A 25,894-nucleotide genomic window follows, 5' to 3' on the forward strand; every position below is an offset into this window, starting at 1 on the left:
GAGAACAGGGTAGATGCTAGACTATTACCTCACACATCATGCGGTTACAATGTTGTACAAAAATAAAGAGCATAAATGCGGCTGTAGCTCGCATCGCAGCACTCCGTGTGTGCGAGCTGTGAAATGCCCTGCAAGTGTAACTCGAACGCGAAGCTGGAGAGAAAGCCGCCCCTCCTGCCCCGCTGTTGTAACACTTCCTGTTTCGCCCGAAAGCCGATACAGGGGGGTGGCAAGCAGTTGCAGAGGCTTTTCTGGAAGGCGCAAGCCACCTTCGATGCAGCTGGGCTCAGGGCTCCATCGATGGCTGAGGCTGGAGTTGGGAGAGCGTGTCAGGCGGGATAATTTCCGGCATCTCTCCCGCTAGGAAATACTGACTGGAAACGTAGGGTAGGAGCTTCAGGCAACTCTCGAACGGTGTCTTGGCTGATTGACAAGCACCGGTTCATTGGAGAGGAGTGGCTTAAATACTCCGGCTCCTCTTTCAGCACAGGTGATCGCTATCGGATTCTTGTGCCGGGGGTGAACTGTTGCATGGTAAATAGAGTACATGTGATTACTGAGAGGTTTGCACATGCCAGGCGCACAACAGATCTCAAGGTGCGAGTAACTTATCCAATCGCGTGTATTTATTTTTATTTTTTTTACATTGTGGAACAAGATAAACCTGAAAACAGTGGCGACAGGGTGGAAACGAGTCTTTCAAAGGGGAAGTAGGTAGGAGACACAACCGCCTTTCTCCGAGGCGAAGCAGGAATGCCTCGGAGAAACGCATCGTCGTTTTCAGATTCGGGGGCGTGTTTCTTTTTCTCTCCTCTTGCCATTGGCAGGAGGAGAGAAAAACACGCCTAAAAAGGGCGTTGCTAAAAAGTGGAAAGAACAGCAAGAAACACGCCCCCGAATCTGAAAAAGACGGAGCCTATTTGGAGGGACAGCTCTCTCCTCCAATGGCTGGCCTCCGTTTAGGAAGCCAGCCAATGGAAGAGAAGCAAAAAGAGAGGCGAAGAGAGGCGGGCTAAATAGCCACTCTAGGAAACATTAAATCTTCCGACTTCCGGTTCTGCCTTCGGCAGACCGGTAGTCCTCGACCTAAAAAGGGGCAGATGTACAAATACATTTACTGGTAACAAACCCTGCAATTTGGTAAATCAAAGGGTTTGTGAGCACTAAATGTGTTTTTTGAATGTATTGAATCCCTTAAGTGATTTGGTAACAGGTTATCGAATCACTAAATGGGCTTAGGAAACCATACCGAATTGGTATGTGAAAGGGGCATGTTTACGGTGCCTCTTCCACAGACGGATTCCTTATGGTATGTATACATGTTTTGTAACCAAAATCCAGTGGCAAAACCTTTATATTTTAGCGACTGCTTCAAGGTAGTGGTAACCCATTTGCAAATGGGAAGACGTTCCCAATGGACCCCTTCACTCTTGTGAATTCTCAAAAAAACATTTTTAGAAGTAGGCATTGGTCCACAGGACCACAGACTGCCCTTTTTCCTTAACCAAAAATATTCTGCATAAAAAAAAATTGCTTTATTTAAAAGCAATCGCAGACATGGCGGTCTGCTGACCCCAGAAGGCCACCCTCCTTGTGATGGCAATGAATTGCAGTGAGCTGCAATTTACGACCTACCTCATTAATATACTTGAGGTGGGTTGGATTCCGATCCACTACAATTTGGATTTTTGAGGAACAACATATTACATTGTACAAATGTCGATTCATGAAAATCTTTACTGGTTGCACATTGAGGCCAGTATTTTGTGACACTTAAATAATACAAATGGCCCAAAGTTTTCATGGAATTTCTAAAGGTTACTTTGTCTCCATCATCCTCACTTCAGTGTCTAGATCTTCATCCTCCCGCCCCAGAAATGCTATATGGGGAACTCTCCTTATCCGCTCTGGTTATACCATGCTAAACCAGGGCATACAAAATGTATCCTACTAGATTCAGTTTATATACTCATACATGAACAGTCATACACATATACAGGCCCTGACCCTCGCTTAGTCAGTGACAGGCCAAGTCCTCTGCGCACACGTTAGATTACTGTGATGTTAGTGTCATGTTTGAATAAAATTTAGGGCACACTCCCCTCCCAACAGTTGGTGTAGCTTGAATCAACATAATCAAGTTATTGCCCTGTTCTTAATTATGTCATTATCCACTATTAAGTGCCTTTCCAAAAGTTATGAACCCTAGCAGAAGGTGAGAGGGAGGATAAATGACAGTTGTTAATGCCTGAAAGCATGTGGGCAATAAGGCTATTAGCAGCCATGACCATAATATCAGGCCATTAAATATGTCCACTGTTAGACCTGTCAGCCCTTTGGGTGGTCCCTCCTCATCATTATTTATTTTGTCCCACTTTTGCCTCAAACCCTGTTTGAATTTTTCCTTTTTATTGGGAACCACCAGACTTTTTCGTGTTGCTACAGATTCAGGGAGCCATTTTAGCTACCCCTGAAACTTCTGTCTGAGGGCCTGAAGCACAAAATGGTGGCCTCCCATGACATCACCAGCATCCACTGGAACCTACCAGCACCTTCCAGAACCTTCCAGGAGATTCCAGAACTGTGTGACAGTTGGAAACCGTTTAGAATGTTGGGAGGATAAGAGAGGCAGTTGGCAGTTGGAGCTGGCAGTTGGCACCTGACTGGTGAAGAGAGAGGAGCACAACAGTGAAGGAGGAAGGAGTGAAGCAGCAGGGGTGGAAACTTGTGCCTGGAGTGGGGTCCATAAACCCACCCTTGATACTTGTCCCTACTGATGGATCCCAGCCTATAGCCCTGTGTGGGAAGAAGTCAGAAGAAAACCTTCCTAAGGACCTGGACAGCAGGAACAGGCCTTAGAACCAAGAAAACAGCAAGATTCTGACCTGAGAACTGGTTTCCCTGGAGCCTGGCGTCGAGTAGCCGAAGACCTGGAGCCCGAGGTGGAGAAGCGGCGCTGACTGAGGTAGCAGACGTCGTACCCGGAGCCGCCTGAGGTCGTAAGAGGGCGCCGGCGGAGGTCGAGTGGAATACCAAGGGTCGAGAAGGAGGTGAACCGAGGTCGAGTGAGCGGCGTCATCGGAAGGGTGAAGTCCGCCCTCCGGAGTCGTCGGAGACCGAGGTAGAGGAGCACCGGAGGTCGGGAGTGAGGATCGCACTCCGGAGTCGCCCGGAACCTGTAAGGAGGAACACCGGAGGTCGGGGGTGAGGATCGCACCCCGGAGTCGCCGGAAGTCGACAGCGAGGCCAGGCCGGCCGACGTCATCGGAGCCGAGAGCGCCATCGGACCGGAGCCGCCCGAAGTCGACATCGTGCGAAGAGACTGCCCGACGCCGTCGAATCGGAGGTCGAGTTCGAACCGAGGCCACCGACATCGGACCGGAACCGCCTACCGGCGTCGTCAAAGAACTGACACTGTGCCGAGGCCGCCGAGACCGAACCGGAACCGCCTCACGGCGTCGACACGACTCCAGCGGCGTCGGAACATCAGAAAAGGGCAGTAAGTGGAGTAGAGGGCGCCTAAGGCCCTGTGGAGACCTGAGAGACTACTCTAAGGGGTTAGGGAGGTGCTGAAACCCACCTGACTGTGCCTGGGGTGAACTGGGACTAACCTAGAGAGGTTGTGTGGAGAAGGGAAGCCAGGGCATTGGAATTTCCCCCCTTTTGATCTACCTCAGTTTAGGCCTTAGCCTTTGCCTCAGCCAGGGAGTAGCCCCCCCTCAAGCCTTCCACACCCTACAAGCTGTGCCTGGGCCAAATCAGCCCTTAAGAATTGAAGTGCCATCTGATTCACAAAGTGTACTGTATACTTCTAATTATTTATTGGGGATACTGTATTTATTACGTTCTTATCTATTTATTGCTGCACTGAATTTATAGGTCCACAGGACTTGTTGGTGTACAGTATTTATTGGTACAGTATTTATTACCTCAAAGTATTTAATTGTCTGTATATATTGCACTTGTATTTATGCCCTGTTATTTATGATCACCCCTATTTATTTCAGCAAACAGCGAATATTTATTTGACCTGCTCTATTTAAAATGTATATACTGTGATTGTTATTTATTTTCCCAATCAGCAACTAAGAGAAGAAAGATAAAGAAAGCATATTTTCATAATTTTTACGGTGTAGAGTCGTTTTTGGAACGGATGCACGCATGGTTATTGTATGGGTATATTGTATGCTTAGCACTGCGCCTGTTTCCTGACCACTCGAGCCAAGCTACCCCGTTGTGTCGGGAAGGTCCACCACCACCCTGCGGAGTGGGAGTGTGGTTTTCCAACATAAATTGGTGTTCAGCGGTGGGATAGAGCTGTGCCTACATATACTCAACAATAACTGTGGGTAGTCCATAGGCCTACACCGGGAGTTTTCTCACAGCGGCCTTCCTAATTGTGGGTTTTTGTTTTTTCCAAATTTACTCTGGTGGTGGGAGGAGGTATTACTAAAGGTACCCCCCTGCATTGTTACTGCACAAAACCTGTCCTCTAACCTGAGTGGGCAAGATGGAGTTTGTACTGGAAGATTTAGAAACGTACACTGTGGCCCAACTCAGGGAGTTTTGCCAGCGGGAGGGGGTGTACTGTCCCCCAGGAGCAAAGAAGGGTGCACTCCAAACCAGCTTAAGGGCTTGGGGGGAGGCACGCCGAGAAAGCAAGGCTGAGGAGGAAGACAGGGATGGAGAGCCTGACCCCGAGGGGGCTGAGATGTACCAACCTGAGGTGGGGAACCTGTCAGCAGGGCCCAGGACACTTTCTAGGGGGGGCAGCCGTGCCTCTAGTGGGGGCTTATCCAGCGTGGAGTTAGCAGATCGGAGAGAGAAAAGACAGCTCACATGGGATTTAGCAAAGCTGGAGAAGGAGAAAGAGGAACAGAGGTTGGCTCATGAGACGGAGAAAGAGAGGATGGCTCATGAGATAAGACTGAAGGAGATAGAGCTTCAGATCCTAAGAATTGGGGCACCAACTGTTCCTAATGGTGGCAGCCAAAACCAAGAGTCCACTAGGGAATCCAAACCTTACCTGCCAAAGGACATTGTAGCAAGCTATGGGGCAGGTGACGACATCGCCAAGTGGCTCGCGGCCTATGAGGTCTCATTGAGGGCCCATGGGGTTCCAGTGAAGTATTGGGGAGGGGGATTGTACAAATACATGCCTCCAGCTGGTAGGGATGCTTTATTGGCCCTCGAAGAGGAGGAGCAAACCCACTACCCCACCATGAAACTGGCGCTCATCAGGAAGTTTGGACTAACTCCGGAAAAGTACAGACAGAAGTTCAGGGGTAGTCACAAACTGGGCACACAGAATTGGGTGGACTTCCTGGACTATGCAAAGAAGGCATTGGAAGGTTGGATTCAGGGCAGTGAAGTACGGAACTACGAGGAGCTGTTTGACCTAGTATTGAAGGAACACCTACTCGAGAAATGTTTCCCTGAACTGCGGCAACACCTGGTGGATAGCAAGCTGACCAGTCCCCGGAAGCTTGCTGAGGAGGCGGACATTTGGGCTAGTACCCGGGTGTCCACAAGGGGGACTGGAGGGGATACTCAAAAGGCCGGACAGGGCGCCCCCCAGAAGAAAGAAGGAGGGGAAAAGAAAAAGGAGTTCTCCAAAGGCCCCCAAAACAACTTCCAAGGGAAGGGAACAGGATTCACCTCTAAGGCTAACCCACCCAGAAACCCTAATCCTGGCCAGAGTCAGCAGCCAAGGGTTGTCCATTGCTATGAGTGCGGTGGCGTTGGACACTATAAAGGAGATCCGAAGTGTCAGAAACGATCACCCCCTCCCACTGGAGGAAAGCCCCCCGGAGTAGCTAGTGTAGTGCTCGGGGAGGAGATGCCCTTAACTAAGGGAAGGGAGTGGGCGGGTGTCACTTTAGTGTCCCTGGGAGAACGGGAGATGGTTCCTAAGATCCAGGTGCCCGCAAATACTGCAAAGTATGGGCAGTGGATCACCATCAATGGCCAAAGAGGGGAGGCTCTGAGAGACACAGGAGCCAGTATGACTATGGTACGTAGCCAACTGGTGTCTCCAGAGCAAGTAATTCCCGATGTACTCCACCCAGCCGCGATGGCTGACGGCAGAACAGGTCACTATCCCGTGGCCGAGGTTCCCTTTGAATGGGGGGGGGTTGCAGGTTCACTTCGAGTTGCCGTAAGCCCTGCCGTGCCAGTCGATTGTCTGCTGGGCAATGACATGGAGCACAACGCTTGGAAGGAGGTGGAATACCGGACTCATACCGAGATGCTGGGTACACCTGACTGGGCCTGTGTTAGCACAAGGTCCGTGACTACCCGAAGAGGGAGTTCATTTCGGCTGGAGCCTGGAACAAAGGCCCAGCCAGCTGCCAGTCAAGGGAAGAACCGAGGACAGGAGGAGCCTGCCTCGGCGTCTCCACCCCGTAGGACGGATAGGCCACCGGAGATGGTGGACCAGGAGTCTGCGGAGGGGGACGTTACCAACCTGGAGGACCTACCCATCCCGGACGAGTGGCACGTGGAGGGAGGCCCGTCCAGGGAGGAATTCTGCCAGGGCCAGAGGGAGTGCCCTACCCTTGAGGGGCTGAGGCGACAGGCCGAAGCCCAGGCAGCAGGGAACGTTGAAGGGAACTACAGTGTTTACTGGGAGGATGGCCTCCTCTACAGTGAACCCAAGGCACCCCTACATGGATCGTCACGAGCCTTGGTAGTTCCTCAATGTTATCGAGCCTTCCTTTTAGAGTTGGCTCACGAGATCCCCTTGGCAGGACACCTGGGGCAAGACAAGACCTTCGCCCGTCTTGTCCCACACTTTTATTGGCCTCAGATGAAAGTGTCGTCCGATACCTACTGCCGGACATGTGTGTCTTGCCAAGCCAGTGGGAAAACAGGGGTGAAGCTGAAAGCTCCCCTGGAACCACTTCCTGTCGTTAGCACCCCCTTTGAAAGGGTGGGCATCGACATTGTGGGTCCATTAGATCCACCAACTACAGCTGGTCACAGGTTTATCCTGGTTCTGGTGGATCATGCCACACGGTACCCAGAGGCAATACCTCTGAGGACCATAACAGCGCCTGTTGTGGCTAGGGCCCTGATGGGAATCTTTACCCGAGTGGGTTTTCCCAAGGAAGTTGTGTCCGACAGGGGGACCAACTTCATGTCAGCATATATGCGGGCAATGTGGAAGGAGTGTGGAGTGACCTACCGGTTCACAACTCCTTACCACCCCCAGACCAATGGTCTGGTGGAGAGGTTTAATAAAACCTTGAAAGGCATGATCAGAAGTCTGCCTGAAAGCCTGCGGAGGAAATGGGACGTCCTCCTACCCTGTTTACTCTTTTCTTACAGGGAAGTGCCACAGAAGGGAGTGGGCTTCAGCCCCTTCGAGCTTCTGTATGGGCACCCTGTACGCGGACCTCTTAACCTGGTGAGAGACGGATGGGAAAGAACTCCCAGAAAGCTCCCCCAGGATGTGGTGAGCTACATGCTGGCCTTCCGGAGCCAAATGGCTAAGTTGTGGAAGCAAGCTTCTGACAACTTGGAAGCCAGCCAAGCAGTAATGAAGGCGTGGTATGACCACAACGCTCACCCGGTGGAGTTGGAGCCTGGCCAGAAGGTGTGGGTGATCGAACCAGGAGAGCTTAGTGCCCTCCAGGATCGCTGGTCAGGACCCTTTGAGGTGTTGGAGAAGAAGGGTAAGGCTACCTACTTGGTGGACCTGAAGACCCCTCGTCAGCCCCTGCGGGTGCTGCATGCCAACCGCCTCAAACCCCACCACGAGAGGCCCGAAGTCATCTTGATGATGGTGACTGACGGAGGAGAGGACGTGGAAAGCGAGCCTCTCCCTGATCTGTTTGCGTCTCAAGAGAAGGATGGGTCGGTGGAGGGAGTGATTCTCTCCCCATCTCTAACTCCTGAACAGCAGGAGGACTGTCGCCAGGTCCTGGGGCAGTACTCTTCGTTGTTCTCCCTTGTCCCGGGTAGGACTCACCTGTGCGTCCATGACGTGGACACAGGAGACAGCCCACCTGTGAAGTCCAAGATCTACCGGATGTCAGACAAGGTGAAGGCCAGCATTCATAGTGAAGTCACTAAGATGCTGGAGCTAGGAGTGATTGAACCTTCTAGCAGCCCCTGGTCCAGTCCGGTGGTGTTAGTACCGAAAGCTGCACCACCGGGTGCCCAACCAGAACTGAGGTTCTGTGTGGACTACCGGGGACTGAATTCAGTGACAAAGACTGATGCACATCCGATCCCTAGGGCGGATGAATTAATTGACCGGCTGGGAGCTGCCCAATATCTAAGTACCTTTGACCTTACTTCAGGGTACTGGCAGATCTCTTTGACTGATGGAGCAAGGGAAAGGTCAGCCTTCTCCACGCCCAATGGCCACTACCAGTTCTGTGTGATGCCCTTTGGGCTCAAGAACGCACCTGCCACGTTTCAGCGCCTGGTAAACCAGATCCTCACCGGGATGGAGAGTTTCTCTGCTGCTTATCTGGATGACATAGCCGTCTTCAGTAACAGCTGGGAGGATCACTTGCGTCACCTGCAAGCTGTTCTCCAGGCCCTGAGACAAGCTGGATTGACGATCAAGGCCAGCAAGTGCCAGATCGGGCAGGGGTCGGTAGTGTACCTTGGACACTTGGTGGGTAGGGGAACGGTGCAGCCCCTCCAGGCGAAGATCGAGGCCATCATGGCCTGGGAACCCCCCAAGACACAGACTGAGGTCCGAGCATTTTTGGGCCTCACGGGATACTATCGCCGCTTCGTGAAGGGGTACGGTACCATCGTAGCCCCTCTCACGGAGCTCACGTCCAAGAAACAACCTCGACGGGTAGTCTGGACGGAGGCTTGTCAGCAAGCCTTTGAGAAATTGAAGAAAGCCATGTGCGAGGCCCCGGTCTTAAGGGCCCCAGACTTTTCCAAGAAGTTCATTGTCCAGACAGATGCATCAGAACATGGCATTGGGGCAGTGTTATCGCAACTCAATGAAGAGGGTCTGGATCAACCCGTGGTCTTCCTATCCAGGAGACTACTTCCCAGGGAACAGAAGTGGAGTGCAATAGAGCGTGAAGCCTTTGCAGTGGTATGGGCTCTGAAGAAGTTGCGGCCATACCTGTTTGGCTCGCACTTCCTGGTTCAGACCGACCACCGACCCCTTCGTTGGCTGATGCAAATGAAGGGGGAGAATCCCAAGTTGTTGAGGTGGTCTATTTCCCTACAGGGGATGGACTTTCAGGTGGAACATCGGCCTGGAGTGGACCACGCCAATGCAGACGGTCTCTCAAGGTATTTCCGCCTTAGTGATGAGAACTCCCAAGGGGTTGGGTAGCTCTCCCCACTTTCAGCTGGGGGGGACGCGTGTTAGACCTGTCAGCCCTTTGGGTGGTCCCTCCTCATCATTATTTATTTTGTCCCACTTTTGCCTCAAACCCTGTTTGAATTTTTCCTTTTTATTGGGAACCACCAGACTTTTTCGTGTTGCTACAGATTCAGGGAGCCATTTTAGCTACCCCTGAAACTTCTGTCTGAGGGCCTGAAGCACAAAATGGTGGCCTCCCATGACATCACCAGCATCCACTGGAACCTACCAGCACCTTCCAGAACCTTCCAGGAGATTCCAGAACTGTGTGACAGTTGGAAACCGTTTAGAATGTTGGGAGGATAAGAGAGGCAGTTGGCAGTTGGAGCTGGCAGTTGGCACCTGACTGGTGAAGAGAGAGGAGCACAACAGTGAAGGAGGAAGGAGTGAAGCAGCAGGGGTGGAAACTTGTGCCTGGAGTGGGGTCCATAAACCCACCCTTGATACTTGTCCCTACTGATGGATCCCAGCCTATAGCCCTGTGTGGGAAGAAGTCAGAAGAAAACCTTCCTAAGGACCTGGACAGCAGGAACAGGCCTTAGAACCAAGAAAACAGCAAGATTCTGACCTGAGAACTGGTTTCCCTGGAGCCTGGCGTCGAGTAGCCGAAGACCTGGAGCCCGAGGTGGAGAAGCGGCGCTGACTGAGGTAGCAGACGTCGTACCCGGAGCCGCCTGAGGTCGTAAGAGGGCGCCGGCGGAGGTCGAGTGGAATACCAAGGGTCGAGAAGGAGGTGAACCGAGGTCGAGTGAGCGGCGTCATCGGAAGGGTGAAGTCCGCCCTCCGGAGTCGTCGGAGACCGAGGTAGAGGAGCACCGGAGGTCGGGAGTGAGGATCGCACTCCGGAGTCGCCCGGAACCTGTAAGGAGGAACACCGGAGGTCGGGGGTGAGGATCGCACCCCGGAGTCGCCGGAAGTCGACAGCGAGGCCAGGCCGGCCGACGTCATCGGAGCCGAGAGCGCCATCGGACCGGAGCCGCCCGAAGTCGACATCGTGCGAAGAGACTGCCCGACGCCGTCGAATCGGAGGTCGAGTTCGAACCGAGGCCACCGACATCGGACCGGAACCGCCTACCGGCGTCGTCAAAGAACTGACACTGTGCCGAGGCCGCCGAGACCGAACCGGAACCGCCTCACGGCGTCGACACGACTCCAGCGGCGTCGGAACATCAGAAAAGGGCAGTAAGTGGAGTAGAGGGCGCCTAAGGCCCTGTGGAGACCTGAGAGACTACTCTAAGGGGTTAGGGAGGTGCTGAAACCCACCTGACTGTGCCTGGGGTGAACTGGGACTAACCTAGAGAGGTTGTGTGGAGAAGGGAAGCCAGGGCATTGGAATTTCCCCCCTTTTGATCTACCTCAGTTTAGGCCTCAGCCTTTGCCTCAGCCAGGGAGTAGCCCCCCCTCAAGCCTTCCACACCCTACAAGCTGTGCCTGGGCCAAATCAGCCCTTAAGAATTGAAGTGCCATCTGATTCACAAAGTGTACTGTATACTTCTAATTATTTATTGGGGATACTGTATTTATTACGTTCTTATCTATTTATTGCTGCACTGAATTTATAGGTCCACAGGACTTGTTGGTGTACAGTATTTATTGGTACAGTATTTATTACCTCAAAGTATTTAATTGTCTGTATATATTGCACTTGTATTTATGCCCTGTTATTTATGATCACCCCTATTTATTTCAGCAAACAGCGAATATTTATTTGACCTGCTCTATTTAAAATGTATATACTGTGATTGTTATTTATTTTCCCAATCAGCAACTAAGAGAAGAAAGATAAAGAAAGCATATTTTCATAATTTTTACGGTGTAGAGTCGTTTTTGGAACGGATGCACGCATGGTTATTGTATGGGTATATTGTATGCTTAGCACTGCGCCTGTTTCCTGACCACTCGAGCCAAGCTACCCCGTTGTGTCGGGAAGGTCCACCACCACCCTGCGGAGTGGGAGTGTGGTTTTCCAACATCCACTATTTCTGCCTACTTCGTGTTCCTGCCATGGAAACATTAGAGGTTAGTGCCAGAATTCTAAGTATTTTGATAAGGCAGACGAAGCTCAGCATTCCAAAGAGCACACTTAACTATCTCACAAAGTGTTTATTTGGTCTGTTTTTAACAATGGTGCCTACAGATCCATATAACTTTGTAGATGACCTATACTAGGGCAGCTCCTCTGTAATGGCGGAGGAACGTCGTCCTTACTGGTCTAGCAAATGACCGCTGACTGACTGAGTCAATGCCAGCAGTGTAGGGCGGGGCGGGCCTGGCCTGGCACAGCAGGGTGGAATAGTAGGCACAATGTAAGTGTGCATGTCTGTTTGGCCGGCCGTCATCAGCCTGCCAAACAGACATGCGCACTTAGGTTTCTCCAACCCAGATGTGTAACACAGCCGGGTTCGAGAAACGTTACAGTTTGAGCGGCGAACCATGCCACTCAGACCAATCCTTGCGCTGCCCTCATAGCATGAGAGCAGCACTAGGATTGGGTGTGGAGCCTGTGCCCAGTGCATGCTAGAACTAGTGGAGAGCTGGAGAAAAGGACTGAGGTGGCCGCCGCTTACTCAGGTTAGTTTTTGTAATTTAATTATTTTTCATCCTGCCCCCCGCTTCAGTACTGTGACAGCTGCCACTGCCGTTACTGTCTATACCATATAAGAAAGGAAATATATAGCTTGGACTAGTTGCTATGATAACTAGCGCCTTTTAAACTGAAAAAGCAAAGCCTGCTGTGGTGAATGGTGGTGCTTCTGAAATTTAAAACCTTACTGCTACTGAAAGGGGAATTGTGTGTGAGAAATGGTTTAGTAATCTAGTCTTCAGACACCAGAACGTTCAAGTTGCATAGTGAGCCCTCCTTTTGCACCTGAATAGCTTGTTAGATAGCTCCCAACAGACTTTTAGATGGTTCAGTCAGGCGCCATACAGCCCTGGCAGTTCCTTACATTGTAGCTTATCTGATGACCAGCGTCTTTAGGGTACTGGGTATAGGACATGGTCTTTTTTTAATAGGGAAGGAAAAATGAGAGGACTGGTCGGTGTTAAGTTAAGGTCCACGGGTGGGGAACTCCCCCTTTAGGAATTAGGGCCCTCACACACCCGGCTGGTTGTCATGCTCCTCCTCAGGTCAGCGGTGCAATACCTGACGGGCTCTGACGAGGGGCTCTTTTTCCGAGATCTTTTATTCCCAATGCCGTAGGGTGCGTTGTGGGTATAGGGCCTAGTGGTGTAGATTCGCAGGGATCCTTCTGCCACTAGGATATCCTTCTTTGCTGTCTGCCTTCTCTTATATTGTTTTGGCCTTCCAGGAAGATGTTGATTGAGCAGAGGGAGAAGGAGGAGATGTACTTGCAAGATGTGTTGCTGGCCATGGAGCACAACTTCTCAGAGAGTGATAACGAAGCGAAACACGAGTTTCAAAGCACCAGTGACGACATCAAGAACAAGGTGAGATAGTAAGAGGAGAGTGTGGACTCAGATACTCGAACCCTTGGCAAGTGGTTTGCTCAACACTGGAATAACCTCCATATTTTCTGTCATACGCAGCTCGACCACGAAAGATTTAGAAACACTGAAGATGCAATTATTACACAAAGCGCATGGGTACACTCTTAATCCCTTCAACTCTTTATGCAATTCTCTACCTCAAAAACATAATTTCATTTAATTTGCCTTGCACATGCACTCTGAGGGACTTAACAGGACACATGTAGCACTGTTCAGTCATAAGTTCTTGTTAACATGATAGATATATTGATGCCTGAGGCAAATACAACCCTGGGAGGCACACTTACTCCGAGAGAAATATGGACCATGGTGGGACACAAAACACCCACAGGTGCATGGACACCCAGAGCCAAGCAAATCTCCAATAATTCCCACAAGTGGTTTTCATAAATGCATAGACCCACACAAATGCCACTCAGAAGCACACGAGCAAGAAGAGGCACACAGTCATTCAGAGGCACCTTGACCTCCTCCCAAGGGGGAGGGAGAAGCTCCTTTTTGTGACAGCAGAAGGCAGACATAAGGGGCTAAGTAAGCCCTATAGTCATTTCAGGTGCATAACACAGGCATTGCTATACCGATCACCATGTGACATGTGTGGTTAATGCCTTTCTGGCCCATGATGTTTAAAACTTGACATTTGCTTTCAGCAAAGCTGAACCTGAACTCTTCCAAAACAACTCTGGCTGTCCCCACACTCCCCATTTTAGGTTAAGAATAAGAGAGAAGCAAAGCATGAAAAAAGAAATAGAAAACAAGGGGTTACTGATAGAATCAGGTTTAAAGATAGGGGAAGGCCTTAAGATAGTGCTTGTGTATTTGTAGTTCATGGCGTAGAGTTACAGGGTAAGGGCTTGAAGGCTTACAAAGTAGACGTAATGGGGCTAGGTAAGAGTAGGAGTTAGGCACTGGGACACTGTGAAGCCAACAGTATGGCAAAGGTTATGGTTAGGAATAGACTTAAAGCCTGGGACGGGGTAAGGAACCCTTACGCTAGGGCTCATGTAAGGCAGTGATACTTTGGCCCGGGGGCCGCTTGCGACCCTGTTGACCTTTAAATGCGGCCCCCTTGGTGAACAGCAGCACCAGCTGCTGTTTAGTTGCTGAGCACACATATTCAGATGTTAAATATATGGACAGTCATTTATTAACCTGCAAAGAAATGCTTGCCTGTTTATTTAACATGTTTTTGTACCACCTTAAACAATCCCTGACCCACTCAGTCCCCCTACCGCCACCCTGCTGGCATCAGTGCAGCCATCGGTCACACCACAAACCCTAGTTTGTGGCCCCTGGGCAAATGTTTGTGAGTACCCATGTAAGGGATAGTTCTATGAGAAGGTTTCTTTATTATTTGCCCTTCTTGATTTCCGGTGACAACGTTGTGGGTTTGTCTACTGTGTTGGCTTTCTCAAGTGCTGTGTTTTTCAGCCAAGTGCAGTGCATGTTATGCCAGTTCCTATTGCCTATTGAGTGCTGTAGCAGATTTTGAAGATGTCAGAAAGGTAAGGGGTCACCAGCTTGTTTATGACCAGAAGGGCTGGTTCTATATAACGCTGAAAAGCAAAACAAAGTACCCCCTTGCAGTCAAATGTTTGTGAATGTAGACTTAGCTTATTACTGATTGCAGCTTAGCTCTGCAAACACCAATGGATGCATATGTTTTTCTTAATAATTTTAATTGACTTTTCGATCATCAAGCACAATTGTTGAGCAATGGCATCTTAGTTGTTATGGCGCAGCTGTCGCCAGACAATTATGTGAGCATTACTAGAGAGGGGCTTTGGCTCCACCCACATGATGGTAGCCAGGAGTACATGTTTTGATTGAGAAGAAGTTGTACGCTTCCATAAAAAAGTTCTTACCCTCCACACAGCTGTGGTAATTTTCTTTTTAGCCACTGCCTAAACACAACCTTTCAGGTACACGCACGTGTCATTGTGATGCTATTAAAGTGTTTTAGATAACTAGGTAATTTTTGTTGTTTATCTGCGGCAGCAGCACAGATGGGAAGAGAGCAGTCATTAACCTACATGGATTTTTAGGTCTTGCATCACAGTGCAACTGTCTCCTGACCGACCGTTAACCTTCACCAACATTATTCTACAGTTCTTTGCTTCCACGCAAATACATATTAATTCCCATTCTATTTACTAGAAATCTTTCATGTTTCCAAAGAACATTATATTAAAGAATGCCTGTTGGCATCGTCAATGCTTGTTATTTTTCGATTTTCGCCACGTGCGCAAGCGTATTGCCAACTTTTTCTTGAGGAGCCTTCTGCGGCCGATCATTGTTTTTATGCCACCAAACAATGAAAGGCTGTGGATGGCTCATCAAGGAAAAGTTTGGAATATGCTGAGGCACTAGCTGATGGATGAAAAAACATGCAGCAGTAGGAATCAGAGACTAGCAAACTGCACTCTCATGAGGGCACGTGCTGACTTCAATAGGTCATACAATGGAACCGGGCTGTTTTTTAGCACTGATTTAGGACACTCACAAGGAAGTACCCGATCTTTTTTATGTTTGAAATGCTTTATTTGAAGAGAAACATAGCGAACGACAAATACAGGTCATATAAAGAGCATTGTCATACAAAGTCAAAAGGAGAGAAAAAAATATTACAGGGTCATTATAAGCTCAAAAACCTTAGGAACCTGAGGAAAAAATACGAAAAGCATTTTATAAAATTTTAAAGGGAACCAAAAGGAAAAAGAAAGAGGGGGAAAAGGAGAGAAAAGGGGAGGAGAAAGGAAAGAAGGGAAAAGAAAGAGAAAGGGAGATATGAGGCGTCTTAGTGAAGAGTAAATGCTATAGTCAGACAGAGGATAGATAAAATAGAGAGAGCAAATAAGCCAAGAGTAGGGAATATTTGAAAGGCAGGGAATAAGAATGTAAATATAGATAAGATGAAGAGAATAGAGAAGAAGAAAGAAAGAGGAAGGGTAGAGCCGGTGTACTTCATGGGGGTTTGAAATTCTCAGAGGATAAAGGAGAAACAGATTTCGACTTTAGAGCCATAGAATCAAGATAAGTTGTGAGAGGCAACCAGAATAGATCTCTGTTGAGAGTAGGAGTGGAGGCAGCAGCGAAGCGAACATCAAGTCTGTGATAGTGACAGAGGGAGTTCCACCAACATTGTATCGAAAGCTTAGAAAGATCCTTCCAGTTAGAAGCAATGTGCTGGAAAGCCAGAGCCAACATGAGATCTAATAGACCTGAGGAACTAGAAGGAATGTCAAGAGCGTCAGAAATACTACCTAATAAAAGAAGAGGGATAGAATACGGAATAGAGATAGAGAATAAGCGAGAGACATAAGACCACACCTGATCCCAAAGTACTAGAGCAGAAGGACATAGAAAAAGTAAATGATACAGATCAGCATTAGGGGCAGAGCAGGTCCAACAGGTAGAGTCCTTATCAGGAGAGAAGCGAGAAATAGAGAGGGGAGAGAGATAAAGTCTATGATATAGAAAGAACATAGACTGAGTTAGTGAGGCAGAACGGGAGATTTTTAAAGATCTGACCCAGACTTTGTCCCAAACAACTATAGACCATTCACAGCCCAAATCAAGCTCCCAAGCAATTTCCAATTTGGATTTTGGACGAGTCGGATTGGGGGAAGAGAAAAACTTATAAATAAGAGAGGCTTTGGGAAGAGCAGAGAGAATCTGAAGAAGCGGGGACTGGGAAACAGAAGAGGGTGACAAGGGGAGAGAGTAGTAGACCTCAAGTATAATGGCCATTAGGACAGAGAATCTATGGAAGAAAGACTGGGGACAGTGAAACAAGAGTCGGAATCGAGGAAAAGAACACGGGAGAGAGCCATCAAAAAGCTGGTTAACCCATATCAGCCCCTTAGATCTCCACGCAGTCCAGCAAATAGGGCGATTATGGAGGAGAATAAGTGAATTGTACCAAATCAGGGAAGCCAAAAAAGATTCGCGGGAGATCGGGTCCGAACGGACTAGAGCATGTAGTAGAGAGGTAGTATGTTTAAACAGGGGTAGAGGGGTGGTTAAGTTCTTAGCAGTGAAATGTACAACTTCAGAAAGGGAAAAAGGAGAGAGGAGTGAACGTTCAATGGAGAGCCAAAGAGGAGCTAGAGGGGAAGGTGTAAGGACCAGCCAATTAGAAGCCTGACGGAGAGAAAAGGATTTATGGTAGAGACGGAAATCCGGAAAGTTGACTCCGCCGTTAGCCTTTGGTTTACGAAGGGCAGCAAGCGCAACTCTCGATTTTTTATTATTCCAAAGGAACTTAGAAAGACAGGAATCAATGCGTTTGAAATAGACATCAGGGATATGAACGGGGAGCATGGAAAGAATGTATATGAGAATGGGAGAGATCATCATTTTGATCGAATCTAGCCGACCCCACCAGGAGAGAAAAAGGGGATTCCAAGAAGAGAGCAACTTATCTATACGGGATAGTACGGCAGTGAAGTTGAGCCGAATAGATGAAGAAATGGAGTTGGAGAACCAGATTCCAAGGTATTTAATTTTAGAGGGATTCCATGCAAACCCGGTGGCCGAAAACTGGTGAGGGAGACAAAATTTAGTAAGAGGGAGAATCTCAGTTTTATCGGAATTGATCTTGTAACCAGAAACTTGGGAAAAGGAGTTAAACTCAATTAATAAGGCCGGAATGGATTGGTCAGGATCGGAAATAAACAAAAGAATGTCATCTGCATACGCAGAGAGTTTCAAGTGGGTTTTATCATAAGGAAAGCCAGAAATAGAAATATTGTTTCTAATGGACGAGAGAAACGGTTCTAAAGCCAGAACAAAAAGTAAAGGGGAGAGAGGACAGCCCTGGCGGACACCACGCTGCAAAGGAAAGTAAGAGGACGTTCGGCCGTTAACTAATACAGACGCTTTAGGAGAGGAATAAAGTAGAGAAACAAGAGAGATAAAATTAGGGCCAAAGCCGTGCCAACGAAGGGAGGCGAACATAAAGGACCAATCTACTCTATCAAAAGCCTTCTCGGCATCCACTGATATAGCAGCTAGAGAGGAGTTAAGAGAAGGTACTTTATTGAGAACATTAAGAAAAAGACGGGAGTTATCTGAGGTAAGTCTACCCTTTACGAAACCGCATTGTTCCTTACCAATAAGGTGTGGGAGGAAAGAATCTAAACGTCGGGCAAGAAGTTTAGCAAATAATTTATAATCTACATTAACGAGGGATATTGGGCGATAGTTCTTACAGAATCGCGGGTCACGACCATCTTTGGATATTAAGCAGATGGTAGCCTCGTGAAAGGTACCAGAAGCCGTGCCGGAGGTGAAGAAGGATTGAAAGAGGGAGAGAAGTTTGGGAAGCAAAAGATCTGAAAAATGTAGATAAAATTCCACAGAAAAACCATCTGGACCCGGAGATTTACCCTTGGTTAGAGATGTTAAGGCACTGTCCAGTTCGGTGAGAGAGAGGCCAAGCTCAAGATCAGGGAAATTAAGATGAGAGGCAGAGGGGGCAGGAATTTTGTCCAAGTAGGATTGAATGAGAGTAGTCGAAGGAGGGGATTCAGGGGTATAAAGAGATTGGTAGAACTGCTGGAATTGGGCGAGTATATCCTCTTCCTTGTGGAGGAGATGGTTATCGTCGGAGTATATTGAATCAATCAGGTTACGCTCCTTGCGGGACTTAAGATAGTTGGCCAAAAGTTTACCTGACCTGTTACGACCTCCGTAGTAGCGGGCGCTGCTGCGGAGAAGCAATGAGGACGCATTGTCAGTAGAAATTTTGTTGAACTCGAGTTTGGCACGTATAAGGTCTTGTACAACAGTTGGAGTAGAAGAGGTGTAAAATTTATGTTCTAAGGATTTGATATGAGAGAGAAGGTCTTTTTGCTTCTTAAGATAAGATTTCTTTTTCTTTGAGACAAAGTCAATCACAAAGCCGCGAGCCGTAGCCTTGAAAGAGTCCCAAATAACATGAGGGGGTAAAGAAGGATCAGAATTAAGTAGGAAAAATTCCGTGGCAAAGGAAAGGAAGGAAGAAGAAAAAAGGGGGTCTAGGAGGAGAGAGTTATTAAAGCGCCAGCGGGAGGATTTGGGGTGAGGGGGAAGAAGATCAAAAACGGTGACAATAGGAGCATGGTCTGAGATAACTATCGGCTCTATAGATGAGGAAAGAAGATTTTGAGAGAGAGATTGAGAGAGGAATATATAGTCAATCCGGGAGAAGGAGGCATGAGGGGGTGAGAAGAACGAGTAGTCTAAAGAGTCAGGATGGAACAGTCTCCAAGAGTCAAGAAGGTGAGATTTGGAGATAGTGTCAAGGAATTGTGTATGTGATTTGTGGGGGGTGAAGCGGGCAGAGGATTTGCGATCAAGAAACGGGTCAACAATTTGATTACAATCCCCCCCTAGAATGAACAAAGAATCACTGTGTTGGAAACATTTAGAAGTTATTAGAGGCCAAAAGTTACAATCAGGGTGAGTGGGGCCATATACATTAAAAACAGTCAAGGAAACAGAATTAATTAACAGCTTAGTTAAGACCCAACGACCCTCAGTGTCATTTTCTTGAGAGAGAACTTTACATTTTAACTTCTTGTGACACAAAATGGCCACACCATTCTTTTTGTTAGAGGTAGGAGAAAATAAAACCGTTCCCACCCAACCTCTTTTTAACTTTAGAGACTCCGCCTCAGAGAGATGAGTCTCTTGCAAAAGAACCAAGTCAGGGGTGTAAGAGGCTAGATGGGAAAGCACTCTCTGCCGCTTAATAGGGCTAACAAAACCTTTCACATTCCATGAAATAACTTTAAATTAAATCACAATAAAGTGTGTCAGGAACAGAGAAAAGGAATAAAACCAAAAAACGCCACAAAGGAGAATAACGAGCAGAGGAAAGACAAGAGCAAGATAAAAGAAAGTCGAGGAACATGGTGAAAAAGAGAGCAAGGAAAGAGGAAAGGAAGGAAAGGGGCGAGAAAGAGGAGAAGAAGAAGATACAGTACATATCCAAAACGGACGACTGAAGGAAACATACCTGAAGGGGGAAGGGAGATGAGAAGATGACGACGATGGGGTGTGGGAGGATTCGACAAGAACAGCCCTCCGAGCCGGAGAGCAACAACCCACCGCAACAGGACGGATTATGAGGAAGACGGATTAAATGGTATGGAGAGGATTACAAGAGGGTTGGTCAAACAGAGAATCTGGGGAAAGAAAAAAGAAACATGTTATGCAGGGGTCATGGGAAGGTAAACAATACACAAACAAACAATTATATGCAAAAACAGAAACCCCAAACGACAACCATTATGTAATCACATCAGATAGAAGGAGAATCCCCTAAAAAGGGAAAAACTCCAGCAAGAACCTGTAAGGAAAAAAGACCAATCAAGTAAATAATCAACCAGTAGGAGGATTGGATGTGTCCATGCCAGCATTAGTCTGAGTGTGGATGAATTTCTTGAGCTCAGCCGGGTCTTGAAAAGTCCAAGTATTGTTCTGGTGAGTTACCTTGAAGGTACAAGGGTGAAAAAGGCCATATCTAGCTCCCATAGAACGTAGGGGAGCGCGAAGAGACAGAAATTCTTTTCTTCTGGCAGCAGTGGCACCAGAGACATCCTGAGAGAGATAGACTCTCTGACCCATCCAAGAAATTTGGCGTTTCGCTCGAGCTGTGGAGAGGATCAGGAGGAGGTCAGTAAATTTAAGAAAGAGGATAATGACCCCCCGCGGTTTGGTGGAGGAGGAGGAACGAGGACCAAGTCTGTGGGCTCGTTGGATACTAAGAGAGGTGGTAGCAGGAAGGTCTAACAACTTCAGGAGGAAAGAAGAGAAGAACGTGACAGGATCATCCCCCTCCAAAGATTCCGGTAGGCCATAAACGCGCAGGTTATTCCTCCAGTTCCTGTTTTCCAAATCCTCAGTATGCTGCTGAAGGGCAAGAAGAGACTTCTCCAAAGAGGAAATGCGATGGGAATTTGACTGAATTTCTGGAACCTGCTGCTCCACAGAAGAAACACGGGCCTCCATAGTTGACCATTTGTCCTCAAAAAGCTGCATCTTAGCGTTAGTCTCTTCCACGAATGGGCGCAAAGCGCGAATCTCCTCAAGTATCAACTCCATAGAGATAGGGGGTGGAGATGACTCAGGTGGCGGAGGAGAGGAGTCCGGCTTCATGCGCTTAGGTAAGGAAACAGGAGAAGAAGATTTGCTGGAAGAAGATTGTGATGAAGAAGAGCGGGAGGGACCTGCTGTCGCCATTTGCTCTATGGAAGGAGACTGAGGAGAATGGCCTGATGGTGAGGAGGAGGCAGAGGAAGGCGGAGCCTTCGAAGGCACAAAGACAAACTTCGGATTGCGAAGCTTGCCCATAGAAGCTTGAAACGTGCCAATGATAGTGAGCGAAAGTCAAATAAGCAAGCCAACACAACAATCTGGGTTCAGAGGCAGGGATTGTCAATATGTCTACATGACCAGACCAGATCCAAATAGCCCAGCGATTATCAGAAATAATAGAGGAGACTTGGAAAGGTCATTGAAAAACTCCTGGATTGAAAATGATGTGAGCAGATATTAGGAGGTGTTTCCACACATAGTAAGCAATTAAATATGGTTGACCAATACCACGTTTAGTACCACATAAGGCTTGGCAGAGGTATCCTCAAGATTGCATATAAGTCATAGAGAAAGAGCCCCTGGTAAAAAATCCATCTCCAAGCGTCACAAAAAGCGTAGAAAACAAATTAAGTCATTTCCCTGAAGGGTTAAAGTAGACATGTAATCCTCGGGGAACGGTTCAAAACCACAGAGATATTCACCTACCAGGGAAGTTGTAATGAGTCCTTCATACAGCTGCTCCTTGAAAAGCGATTGGGAAGTAGGAATTACTCCACATTGTCAAGGAAAGCAGAGCGCGTCTGAAAACATGGGAAAAACTTGCTGTTCCAGGTGCGCGCGCCGGTTACAGGCGAGCGTTGCTGAGGAGACAAAATGGCGGGCGTTCTGAGGAGCGCATTCAGCGCGACGAAGATAGCGTGTTTCGAACGCAAGAGGGATCACCCTTGGCTCCCCAGGTGCACATCCCGTTCCGCTAGCTGGACCGTCTCTGTGGTGTTGACAAAAGAGGTTGGAAACTGTTATAATCAATCCGGGTCCATCCCGGTGCGGCGGAGCTCCGGGTCTAAGCGGCCATCTTAATCGGCGTCCAAGCCACCGAAGTACCCGATCTTACTTCTGAGGAAGCCCTCACTTCAATTTCTGCTCACTTACAGGGGGCAAAATTCATCAAATTGCTTAAATTAAGAGGCTATCAAAATCACCAGAATATATTTGAATCCACCAGAGAGAGACACTCAGTGGCGAAATAACTTACAAATAGAGTTAAGACAAAAATAATTTAAAAAACTGTTTTGTTTTATTCAAAGACCCTGTTGACTTGAGACATTGTATTTTTGAAAACAAATATCATTATTTTTAGATTGTTTATTATGTTTCTAGTGATGTTCCGGCACATGGAGGCTTAATGACCACCACTGGGGCTTCTATAAGTTGCTTATTAACACTACTAACACAGAAATAACTCTGAATGTCTGATTAAGGGGATGGATGAGGTATGCATATTTGTACTGGCAATCTTTAAAATGAACTAAAGAATGATAAGCATCGCTAGAATTAAGTCCCTGTGGTGATTCCATAACGGAACAAAGGTCCCTTACCTGTCTTATGTACTATAGGCTCAACCTTTGCCAACCGAAAAGGACAAGCATGTTACTCTATAAATGAAAAAACAAGGACAGTGCATGAAAATTTGTGAAAGTTTTTAGAACATACTTTTTGAGAATTTGAAGGGGTGGAATATCAATGTAAAGGTTTATTTTTGTTTGATTTTTTTACTTAATATACATTTTTGAGCCAGTTCACAGTCAGCTTGTTTGGAAACTGTGAGGGTCTGATAGTCTGTGATTTAACTAAAAAAATCTCCGTATTCGAATGGCAGGCAAGGAAACCTGAAGTGCAGAGCCTGTTAATGCCTTGATTTTGATCTTAGCCACATATAATCTTGTGTATGTCCTTTTGTTTGAACCCCGCTGCGCTGTCAACATGCGTTGACCTCGGTTACATGTTGCAGGGTCTTCTCTGCGGCTAGACTATGTCTCTACCAGATAAGGCATTACCGGAGGTAAGTAACATGTCCATCAGGACATGTACTGGTGCAGTAAGCATTTACCTACGAGATGATGCAAGAACAGATTTGTTTAGGCTCTTTACCTGGTAACCAGTTTGATTGTGCAAAAGTGGGTCCCCTTAATAGTGTGAGCAGCTACCTTCGGACATCTGAGCTGTAGTATATAAAAAGGTAAGGGACTGCTTAGTGGTAATCTCTCAGTTAATAAAACAATATTAGAAAAGGGCTAGGTAGTTCAGAGGGACACTGTAGTAAATATGGATGCATGTTTTAAAATCTTGCAGTCCATGTTCCTAGCTCTGATATGCATGGACCAGCAGTGATCACCTTCTGTTGCTTGGATGTCTGGTGTGTACCTGGGACAAACACGATGCGGAGACCGCCAGTGGTGTTCGGTTGGCTTATGTTCTTGAGATAGTGTTGGGGGTTGGCCCGTTGCTCTGCTTATTTTGGAATCTTTCTGTCTCTTTGAGAGGGTGAGCCAGTGCTGGCGTCTTTCTGATTATGGTAGCATTTTCTCCTACATAAGCCGTGATTACGTCATCACAAGTGCCATGTTTGTTTGTGTATTCCAGAGGGCGTGAGGTTGCCATGGAAACCTATTCGGCCATTTGATCTCTTGGGGTTATTCCTTAAATGATTGTTATATGCTGTGTTCCACTGCTGCAATCAAAGTTTGTTTGTTGGTGTCCTCAGTTTATTCCATGTATCACTCTACCCTGTGCAGTCATGAAGACCACACTGCTGAATTGTCTGTTACAATCTACAGGAAACCCTAAGTAAACATGGCTGGATCTCACAAAACTGCATGTGGATTGATCATGGGTGCTCATTTCAGTTACTGCAGTTCATGCAGATTTGCTGTTGTATGTAGTTCTCACTGGATATCAGTGATCGGTGCTGTCGTGAAAGTGGTGTAATGGGTGGTAATCTCCTTTGGACTATCTTTCAAAATCCTATTTTATGGTAATAAGGCTCTCATTATTAGTGTGTGCCCAGTTTTAGGCTGGTGCACACTGATAATTTGGAATCAGTAGGAGAAATTCCTGTCTGGAAACTGAGGAGACACAGGGTGCGCACCCTCGCCTGGTGATCAGGCCGAACTTGGAATGTTTTTTTCACATTTAAACATGCCTAATATTTTTCTCCATTAAAAAGTAAAACATCTAATCCTAATTATAACTGTGTTGTTTTCTACTAACTCCTAAATGTAACCCCTAAGTGAGACCTCATAACCCTAACCCTCCCCCAAACCCTAAAGCTGATCCTATGATTCAAACTATCACTTACATGAACTCTAGCTTAAGGGTTTCTTACCTTGTTCCAGGCTCTAATTCTACTCCTAACCAGAACCTTTGCCATACTGTTAGCTTCACAGTGTCCCAGTGCCTAGCCTCTGCCCTTACCTATCCCTATTAAGTCTACTTTGCAAGCCTTACTCCACCCCATAAACTACACATACACTAGCACTATCTTAAGGCCTTTCGCTATATTTGATCCTGATTCTATCCGTAACCCCTTCTTTTCTGTTTCGTTTTTCTTGCTTTGCTTCTCTCTTGTTTTTAACTTAAAATGGGGAGGGTGGGGACAGCCATAGTTGTTTTGAAAGAGTTCAGGTTCAGCTTTTCTGAAAGCATATAGTGTTCTGCACATTAAAGGGCCAGAGACCAATCCAACAGGTAGCCACACTAAAAGAAGGCAACCAGTGATAATGAACATGGCACTGGGATCAAGGCAAACAGTTCCGTTATTGGACTCCATCAGGGCTCACTCAAATGTCACCTAAATGTCTTAGCTTTCTGTAGGGCTATTAACAACCTGGGACCTAATGCCACCCCCACCCGAATGAATGTCTTTGACACAGGTCACAACCCTAGGTCACTCAAGTGTGCACCTCGTTCCAAAGTGACTAAATCCTGCTAGATTGCCTGGACTGAACATGCATATTAATATTCATGTCCTTCATTTTGAGCCATCCACAAAACCATGTGCATGAACAAACACCACCACCCACGAGGCATCATCCTTCTTGCTGCTGCATGTGCCAGTTAAAGCGTTTTTGTACCAGGATTATGGGGTGAAGGTGAAATAGATATCTGAGTGAGCTTCGCTTGGCAACAATACCGTGCCTGAGTGTGTCGCTTCCTGTGTTGCAGTGCTTGGAAGAGAAGCATGCTCTGCGTGTTCTTCTAGAAGGGAGGGTGGAGCAGCTTTGGAAGCAGTTCCAGTTGGCGCTAAAGAACTACACGGACAGTACAGAGGACCGGAGGATTGCTTTTGAGACACTTAAGCAACGCGATGACAAAAGTGCCATAGAGATAGAGATGCAGATGAAGAAACTACAACATATACAGGTGAGTTCACCACTCTACTCACCTCAGGGGCATCCCTAGACTCCAGGGGGACTCAGTTATTCTCGCTTGGCAGAAGCTGATACATAACCTTATTTGCACTTCAAAGAGAACTCTGCTCTTACCTCCAAAGCTCCCACTCCCTCAAATTTGAAGAGGAAGAAACATTTCTCTCCAGCGGCTGCCCCTTTATTGTGGATCAGGACCTTTGCCCCAGCCCCTGCTCCAGGGTGAGCTCCTTCCATCTAGCTCCCTTCACCCAAGCCACTCTCCTCAATTTTGGCAGAGATGGAACACCAGCTCTTCAGTCCAATTCCTCTCCTGTATGATGGGCCAGGGTGAAGTCTTTCACTACAGCCCCTTCTCTTTGATAAGCCCAACCCCTTCATTGTGTGCTCCTTCCTGAAAGCACCCCTTCCCTCCACAAAGGCATTTATCTTTTGTGACTACCCTGAGAGTGTCAATTCTCTCCAACCTCTTTCCTCCTGCCCCTTCCCTCCAGCTCCATGCCTTTCCTCCTTGATGAGTGAGGAA

General features: G+C 47.5%; 1 protein-coding gene across 1 annotated transcript in view; it reads left to right on the forward strand.

The window, feature by feature from the left end:
- DRC2 (dynein regulatory complex subunit 2) overlaps window positions 1-25,894 on the forward strand; it is a 128,457-nt gene that overhangs the window by 95,669 nt on the left and 6,894 nt on the right. Inside the window, exons 6-7 of the mRNA XM_085600402.1 lie at window positions 12,658-12,796; window positions 25,166-25,363. Of these exons, the coding sequence (XP_085456528.1) occupies window positions 12,658-12,796; window positions 25,166-25,363 (337 nt within the window). The remainder of the gene's footprint in view (window positions 1-12,657; window positions 12,797-25,165; window positions 25,364-25,894) is intronic.

This window comes from Triturus cristatus, chromosome 4_2 (assembly GCF_964204655.1).
Source record: "Triturus cristatus chromosome 4_2, aTriCri1.1, whole genome shotgun sequence".
Classification (NCBI taxonomy): domain Eukaryota; kingdom Metazoa; phylum Chordata; class Amphibia; order Caudata; family Salamandridae; genus Triturus; species Triturus cristatus.